Genomic DNA, 9,351 nt, shown 5'->3' on the forward strand with positions numbered 1-9,351 from the left:
CACTTTGATAACACTATAGACAAAACTCCTAGAAGTAATATACAAAAAGAGATAAAGCACCTCACTGTCCTTGCTTATATCAACTATAGAAGCAAACATTTGTTACCTAAAAATGATACATATTTTGTAATGTAAAAGCCCTAATCATTATTTAACAAAAAAATACAGGATACCATCAAGAAGATATCCAGTCCCCACCGATGTCAGCTGCAAGACTTCCAACTAACATTAGAGGGAGGTGGATTAGAATTTGATTCCTGTCCTTATCCAGAGTCTGAAAATAAAAAAAAATAAAAAAGGCCTTCAAATGGCTATCAACAACTATGCACTAAAGACCCAATTCATTTAGAAAACAAAACAAAAGTTATTAGTTAATCAAAAAAGATGACTATATCAGCTTGAAGAGCCTTCAGGTGCCCTCACTGGCACCTTCCTTGCGGCGTTGCATCCGGAAGTGACGCTCAATATTTTTTGTCACTTCCCTCTGCAAATTTCTGCTGTTTGTTTTTCCAGCTGTTCTGATCCAAGGATGCTGAAGTACTTGTCGTGCTGTGTAGCGCTTCTGAGGATCCACTATCAACAGCCTGGTTATGAGGTCTTTTGCTGCTATTATGAAAGACAGAAAAGGAGAGAAGAGTGACATGAAAATTCAGGCAGTTACACCCACAGAAAACATCCTTCTCATTTTTCCTATTCATTTTACTATAATGATTTTTGTGGCTACCCCGGAGATATCCTAGCAACTAGAATTAGTACTACAGGCAAAAGAGCTCAAATCTCCACCACGACCTTTAATGACACATATCTGCCCTTTAAAAATGGGATTAAAAATAAAAAGGGAAGGCAATTTAATCTGGAAAGAATGCTGCAAGCATCAACTAGATGCTCTCATTCAGAGAAATCAGTGTTGGGTATCTGACTTCTCAAAGAGCATAAAAGTTGTGGAACTCTGGTGAGAAAGAGGTTGGTGTCACAAAACTATGTTTTAATTTTGCAGAGAGAGAGGGGTTTTAGGATTTTCAGTTTTGAAAAAGTGCATAAAGATACTACTATACCAGCCTGTGGAAGGAAAGACATCAGTAAGTGCTGACCCCATTCATTTCATAGAGAGTTCCGCTGAACAAGGATTTGCTTCTCAGATTATCTGATTGTGATGCCTTTTTCATGGAGGCAATTCATAAAAGCAAGGTGAGTAACATCCTTGCTCTTGCTCCAGAAAGGGAGTAATCAGTTAAACCAATCACACCCAATATTCACAGACAGCAATACTACCAGAGGACTAAATTCAGATTTGAAACAAACACAGATTTACACAAAACAGACCGTGAAGAGTTCACCGAGTTCTTCATACTGTCCAAAAGTTTAATTTAGATGTCCAAAATATTCCAGGGAAGAAGTCTGTCACTTCTTGGGTATGGTATAGATGATGACTCTTACCTGCAGAAATATTGTCCCAGTATGGGGAAAGGAACTCATAATGACCCAGCTGTATGATCTGAAACAGCTCTTCCTGATCACGGTCTTGACTGCGAAAAGGGGGAAAACCGCAGAGGAGAATGTAAAGGATCACACCAGCTGCCCACATGTCAACTTCAAGCCCATAACCTTAGGAAAAAAAGAAAAAGACAAACCACAAGCTGACTATCTTTTACCAAAAGTCCTGCTTAAGGCAGAAAAAGTCACAAATGGTAGGGAACTTTTTTATTCCATTCTCCAAGAAACACAGAAGGTTTGCTGAGCTTCCTGAAAAGATGAGGTCAGCAGAAGAATGAGTGGCTGGTACACCATGTTTTCAAGCTGAGCTGTACTGTTAGTTAATAACTGCAGCTCTCACAAAGTCCCTCTTTTCTTAAACACATTTTCTCTCTCATGAAGCCAGTGTCAACTGGAGCCTAATTGAAAAAAAACACAGCTTATATTTGTAAAATAGCGCTTCTCAGATTTCTTTCCAAAAAAGCACTATGAAAGTGCCAAGTTTCCATTGAAATGAAACATAACTGGAGATGCACAATCCAGCTCCGAAGAACAAGAAACAGAAATAGCTTTGCTTGAGTCATCAACAGAACCGACTCCTTTCCAAGCCTGAATGTTCTTGGATATGAAATTGCCAAATCTTCTTCTAATTTGAACTACATTTATTGTATTTGTGGGATTTTTTTTTCAGTTTTTCTTTTTCTCTCCCCCTCTTTTTTTTTTTAAAAAAAAAAAAAAACACATAAGCATGGCATACAATTTCACAATCATTCTGCATCATTATGGGCCTTCGATAATTGTTTGAATTGCAAACATGAAATAGGGGGTGACTATCCTCAGGTTGCTCTTGCTCATTTACTCCATTTCAGCCATTATTATCTATGGTATTTTATGTCTTGCCTGTTTGAAAATGATCACATTAACATTACCATAGACTTTAAAACTGTTCATATGACTGCTGTCATGCCTACGTTTTTCAAAAGCTAAAAGGTTTTCTTTCCGTTCACAGATTGAACCAAGATTGAAACTCTCTTGTACAGACACAGTGAAGGTTGAGTCATTCTAGAATATTTCCATGATTAGAAAGTTCAGAGTAATCATATATTTCTATTTTTTAGTAAATCAGATACACTCACCCTTCTCAGCAAGTATTTCAGGGGCAACGTATGTTGGTGTTCCACACACAGTAAATATGGGTTTTGTAACCTGCTTTGCAAGGCCAAAATCTGCTAGTTTCAGTGTAGTAGATTTATCTGCATTATGCTGAACCTATGCACAACAACAATAAAAAAGACCATATATTTAGTCCAAATCCATTTGAAGACAGGAAAATATAAAGGAAGCAGTTTATAAGCAGAAAGAAGTTTGTCCTGATAGTAACGTTTTCAAGCAAATCAAGTTGAAATGGAAACAGCATTTTGATAAACAGTATTTAGAAAGTTATTTGCATGTACTAAGTGTATATGTTTAAGGAGATAATCACGGAAAAAGAAACTTTGTTCAGAAAACTCTAGCACAGGCTAACTTTCAAGAAAGGAAAATACAGGAGGATGAAAAGTAAAAGAGAATGGATTCAAAGTTCATTTTCTTCTCCTGTGAAAACAAATTTTTCCTTTTCTTTAAAAAGAAGAAATCTGTAAGCTTCTCTATGCTGAAATGCAATACTCCTAGGAAAATCAATAAATCATGGACTTCACAGTGCCACCAAAAAGCATACCTCCCTCACAAAGGTCTAGTAAAAAAAAAAAAAATCTTCTTTATTTATTTGCATATTGCTCTGCTACTCACTTCCCTAAAAACAAACATGAGTCACAGTCATCCCATATTATGAGCTGGAGAAATAGAACCAAGTGGAATAGCCTCCTAAATGTGTCTCTTGCAGTTCCTATATCCTACATCCACCTGGAAAGTAGTCAAAACTCTTCTCGTGTCTTTAATTTGTAATGTTGTTAATGACAGATTATTTTAAGAAACAAAATATTCAAAGGTCAAGGCATGAACAAGTTAGCCAGGTAATGAAACACACCAGTATTCTTAATACTGGTGACCAATACTCCAACATTCTTTAAGAAGAAAAAGTGTCATGTGGCTTTAAATGAGAGATTGTCCTTCTTCATAATCATGGGCAAAAGAGCTGCAGTGAAGGCTACACGAAGCCCATGGAAATGTGGATTTACAGGTCCTGAAGGACAAGCTGCAATACTATATTTCAGACATACACCATGCTTGATCACTTCACACCTTGCCATCCGATGTGATTTAGATGGCCAAAAATTATATCTTAATAATCTCTGTTATAAGATAGTTAAGGGCACAGATGGGACAAAAATTGCTCTGCTACATTACAGCCAAATAATCCCCCTACTTGCCTTTTTTTTTTTAAGCAATTATAAACATTCTTCTAGTTTCCATCCAAAAAAAAGTTTTGGAGGGATTGTTATTTTCCAAAGAAAAAAATAGTTTTCAGTGTGAAACTGAAAATGAAGTTCACCATGGGCAGAAAATAAAAACTTTCGCTGGAAAACAGTAAAAATGTAGTAGGTATCTTCTTTTTATTTAAGTAGACAACTTCATGACGTTTTGTCATGATGTGCTGTGAACACATCATCAGAGAATTTAGATAGAAAACATATGGGAAATAGCAGTAGTGTGCTAAAAAAAAAAAATCCCAATCCCACCAAAGGCAGCAGGGCACATCTTGTTGCCTTGCTTTGTGAAATTCACTGTTAGGGTTTTTCTTTTATCAGGGCACCGAAGTCCACTCTCTCAATAGAGCACAAGGTGGCAACACTGCACTGCCTGTTCTTTCAGAGGTAAACCAGCAGACTTGCACTTCACAAAACAACCAAACGTAGGAACTTTTCACAGCTTAGTGACAACTGTTTCAAGGAAAGGGTGTAGCTGCCCGCAGGTCTCAAAACCTCAGCCCAGGGCCGCTCAGCAGCTTCAGTAACACTGTACTTGGAACAGCGCAGATGTGGCTCACAACGCACAAGCTCAGATAAGGATCCAAATCCTTGCGCGCTGCAGTCTGTCCTTTCCTTTGCCTGGCAGCAGCAAAGCACACAAATGCTTTTCAGCATAGAAACGTATACACCACTCTGAAACAAAAGGTTCCTGGGTCACTTCTGTTTCTTCTAAAACCAAGTATTTACTCCTAGCAGCATTACAGAAACCCAGAGCCTGCCCAAGAGAAATCTAACCATGCCTCCCTACAGGGCATGCTCTGCAGAGCCAGTGTGAAATGGTGCTAACAGAACAAAAATGGTAACATTAGATTATTATACTAGTCCTACTGTGGTATCTAAAAAGATACCTGTTACAGCATCTGCAGAGGAGACAAGGAACGGCTCCAAAAGCCCATTTGTGTCACCTGCCTACAGAGACAGGGAGGAACAGTACACTTTTATAGTGTACTTCAGTGCACTTTCTGTAGGCGGCCAGTTCAGCCATGATACCTATTGGTGTCCTTCAATTACAAGGGAAGGGCCTGGTAGCCTTGGATTGCGGGCAGACAAAACTGCTCACCACTTTCTTGAATGCAGATGCCATAGTGGGATATCTGAATGCTGTTTGGGATTTCTAACTATGCCAGCCGTGCGTCTAGATTTTAATACTGCTTTCTCTAACAGGAAGCCACATTCACCTTCAAAGAAAGTGCAAACTGATCCCTTTTCTTTCTCCTGCCTGCTGGTGACAGCTACCACCTCATCTCTCAGTGTCATCGCATTGACATTGCTAAACTCAACAGGATGTTTAAGATGGTGATTTACACAATGAATATTTCTCTGTGAACAAATACATAGGGTAACACAGATTCTTCACAGACATCATGATAGCAAGCTATTCCACAGGACTACATTTATATTAGAAAGACATACTCATTTCTCAGAAAGTGCTTCTTATATACTTGAGTTTCAGGCTTTCCTTGCTCAAAGCTAAAAGAGAAAAATCCTTGTGCAGGCTTATTATAGTGAAAGCTTCTGACAAGCAACCGGTTAAGTAGGATTTTAACTGCATTTTAAATGCATTTGGAAACCTCTCACAGTGCTTTGTGCATTTGTAGACAGCATTATAAAACCAATGTTAAATAACAGAAAAGCTAAATTTGAAGTTCTCATTCATATATGTAGCTAGTAGGCTCAAAAGTCATTAGGAGCAGGATTAGATTTTCACACATAGAAGGTTTGTGGAAGACCCACACATTGCCTTGGGGGAAGAGAGGGAGAACAGGAAAGGTGGTGCTTCATGATACTAGCACTTCGAGCACTGCACTTCCCCTCCAGTAGACGTCCCACAGCCCGACCTACCAACACTGGATGAACCCATTAATTTCATTCAACACTTGTTACCATTCAGGTGCTTCACCTGCACTAGTATAATTTCAATAAAAAGGAAGGAGCAGAGCCTACTTCGTAATGGAAAGTTCTTCTTGTCTCTTGGAACCTTCAGTTCCGAGTGAAGTTTTGCTCTCACATCAGATCACAGAGCATGAAGGCCCTAGAAACACAATTCTTTCTGCAAACCGGCAACTCGCCATCATTTCTTTACATGCAGCTCAGATACCAATAATGATCTTAAGACTATTCAGGTTATATAGCAGGAGCTAGTATACATACCACTGGATGATTAAAGGCTTCAGGAGCAAATCTTTCATACTCGTCCTTTCCAATCTCTGCTTATCCTGCAGGTTACACTGCCTTTTTTGTCCAGTAATTCTTAGTGATAACTTCCCAATATTAATTCCATTAAAGAACAGAATGGCACATAAGACCAAATTGCCTATAGCCCATTTTTGCCTAGCTGTTAAATTCCACCAGCAGATCAAATTACATTTGCAAATACTTGCTCCCTGTCTAGTCTGAGTTTTGGAAGCTTAGTGCAAAAGCATACGACACAAGATTGGCAAGGGAGCTCATGTGAGTAGCTCAACTGAACTTCAATGCTGAACGCAAAGAGTGTAGCCTCAGAAATGTGTTGGAAAAACAAATTTAGCTTTTTGGCAGAAGAGTTGTACTTGGGCTGACTTTAGTGCTCAGTGATCTAATTCACCGAAATACACATCTTGCGGTTTCAGGTTATTTCAACCAATTGCATCTTACTGCTGCTCTTGAGAAACAAAATCACCACAAGATAGAAACTGCTGCAGGAGGGGGACTAGCATGTTGGCCTGCAGAACGCGACTTCAGTGGACAAAGAGCTTCAAAATAGTAAGCTAAATTGGCAGTTTTAACTAATTTTGATCTGCAAGGGAAATGCCTTATGATTCAGTGCATGCTTCATGCAAAGTATTCAAGCTTGGGTACCTAAAAGCCAGATGCTAAATAACAGATTTTATTTCCAGAAATATGCAAATATTCACTATGCATGAGAGTCAGGTCACTTTTTAGTATGAACTTCTATCTATGAACACTAGTATCAGCAAATACAAGCAAAGCAAACTCCAAGGCTCCTTTCACTTCAAAACTCTATTGTTTTTTCCCCAAGCATTACTGCTGCAGTGCCTCTTCTCTGCATCACATTTTCTTAAGAAATATCCAAGGATCCAAAACAAAAAGGAAAATAAATTCAACCCTTGCACATTCAGATTGCGAGTGCCAATACTTACCAGAAGATTCTCTGGTTTGAGGTCTCTATGAACAATGTTTTTGCTGTGAATATAAACCAATGCCTCACACAGGTCAGAGATCATGACAGCAGCATCGTGTTCTGTGAACTTCACACTTTCTATGATTGCATCAAATAAATCCCCACCTGGGACATACTCCAGGATTAGATAAATCTCAGCCTCCGTTTCATACACCTCAATTAAGCTTACTATATTGGGATGAGAAAGACTCCTGATGATCAGAATCTCACTTTCCATCATGTCCTCTTTCCCCTTTAGCTTGGACTTATCAACAATTTTCATGGCATAGATCTCATGGGAGATGCAATGGCGACATTCCTTCACCACTGCAAAATTCCCATCCCCAATGGTCCTGCCAATCTCATAGTGGTTTTCCACATCAGTTCTGCTTTTAATAGCATGCCTCTGGCTTGTGTTTTCCAGTCCCTGGGCCTTGCTTTCCTCTTTATTCATTCTGCTCTCTCCTGCTTTTTCTGGTCGTCTCACATCATTCTCTCTGTGTAGGATATCTCCCTCTCTTCTGGCACTCTCCTCTTTAGTCCTTGGCCCTTCTCTGCCTTCCCTAGGTGTTTTTGATAGTTTCCCTGCATCTCTTGGAGTATCTTTCATTAGCCAACCACTCTGGTTAGTTACACAGCTACTTCCATTCTCTTCCTTCACTTCATGAGTTACCTGCCGTGCTTCTACGGCAGTCTTCTTGATTTTTACTACTTCTTTCTCATGGTTTTCATGCCTCTCTAGACCCCTTTCCTTCTCAGTGCTCCTTTTTTGCTTTTCCAGTTCCTCACTAATGTTCCTGTGCAAGTGCTTCCATGTCCTCCTACTGCCATTATTCTTCAGTCCCAGTTCCTCAGCTTCTAGAGGAATTTCTGAAGATTTTCGGCAATTCCTGACTTTCACATTTCTTTCTACATGGTACCTCTGACACGTGTCTGTGTTGAGGTCTCTGTTCTCAAATGAGGTCTCAGCCTGCCTTTCCCTTTGTAACTTTTGTCTGGCCTGCCTTTCCCGTTCGCACTTCTCACATCTCATTACTTCCTCTGAACTCTCCTCTGCTCTTTTCTCAGGACTTTTCTCTTGGTTACAGTACCACTCGCCTTCTCGGCCTTTTCTAGAAGGCTTCACGCCCTGATCACCATCCCAACTTTCTCTAGTCCATTTTTTTTTGGTTCTCATCTTTTCCTCTTGCCTTGTCTTGGCTTGACTTTTTTCTTCACATCTGGCTGCCAGTTTGGGAGACAAGGGATCACCACAGTTCTTGGCAACTTCTGTCTCATCAAAGCCGCTGTCCACTTTTGAAGCCTTGTCATACAGCCTGCTCTGCAGTTTTTGGGACTGCTCCTCATTCTGAGGAATTGCACTGCCAGCATAAGGATTATCTGGATAAAGTTCTTGTATTACTAGTTCCAAATTCTTCAAAGTGAGTGGCTCCCTCCCCATAGCAACGAAGGCATCACCTTCCCTGAAGAAGTCAGAAACACTTCGGATTTCTCTACCTCTCAGGTTGTAAAGCTTTCTCACACGGTCATTCTTCCAGCGTGGAAATCCCAGAGCTTCTGAAATGTCAGCTATCAGCTGTTCAAAAGTCTGCACTGATCTTCTGTTCAGAAGCAAGGTTATCCTTCTGAGTGTGCGTCCATTGGGTTTCACCACAGTAACTATCCTGGGCTTCACGGGGCTTTGCTCTGAATGAATCGTGTGAAAACCATTCCGGGGATTGAAAAATGGTGAACTGTAACTATGCGCGCTCAAACATAATTTTCCAAAGTTTCCTCTACCAACAGAAGAGGTCCCTTGTAGTTTCCTTTCCTTTACTTTTGAAGTTGCGTTGTGTGACGTGTGGTCTAACAAACCTCGGTGCCCTAGAACAAACAAACAGCAGAAATATCATTCATTACCCATCACCATATCTGGTGATAAGTGTATTCCATGTGTTAGTTTTCATGGTCTCAAAGTTAGGACACATGCATGCAATGTTTATAAAACACTTAAACTGCCACTGAGGAGTAACTCCATATACAGAGAACATTAAGTAAGTCAGAAAATACATACTTCAAAAATATACACTTCGGGACTGAGAAACATTAACCAGAGAAATATATTGGAGACAAATAGCTCTCATCGGCTTCCAGAAGTCCTCAGATGTAGGATTAATCGTGCTAGGATTGTCTCCAGAAGATTTAGCATCGTATAACTAATGCGACTTCCATAAATCCCCTCCAATAAAGCCCCTCCCTTCCATTTTGAAC

The 9,351-nt window shown here is 39.8% G+C and overlaps 1 protein-coding gene across 1 annotated transcript; it reads right to left on the reverse strand.

The window, feature by feature from the left end:
* Nucleotides 1–409: 409 nt before the first annotated feature.
* DCLK3 (doublecortin like kinase 3) lies at nt 410–8,935 on the reverse strand. Its single transcript, XM_010227464.2, has 4 exons — nt 7,082–8,935; nt 2,610–2,742; nt 1,438–1,605; nt 410–606 (listed from the first exon to the last, which is right to left on the reverse strand). The coding sequence occupies exons 1-4, from the start codon at nt 8,540–8,542 to the stop codon at nt 410–412; spliced, it is 1,959 nt and encodes a 652-aa protein (XP_010225766.2). The 5' UTR covers nt 8,543–8,935.
* Nucleotides 8,936–9,351: the final 416 nt, after the last annotated feature.

Source organism: Tinamus guttatus, unplaced genomic scaffold (genome assembly GCF_059628265.1).
Source record: "Tinamus guttatus ecotype Peru unplaced genomic scaffold, ASM5962826v1 Tinamus_guttatus_pri_ptg000119l, whole genome shotgun sequence".
Lineage (NCBI taxonomy): Eukaryota > Metazoa > Chordata > Aves > Tinamiformes > Tinamidae > Tinamus > Tinamus guttatus.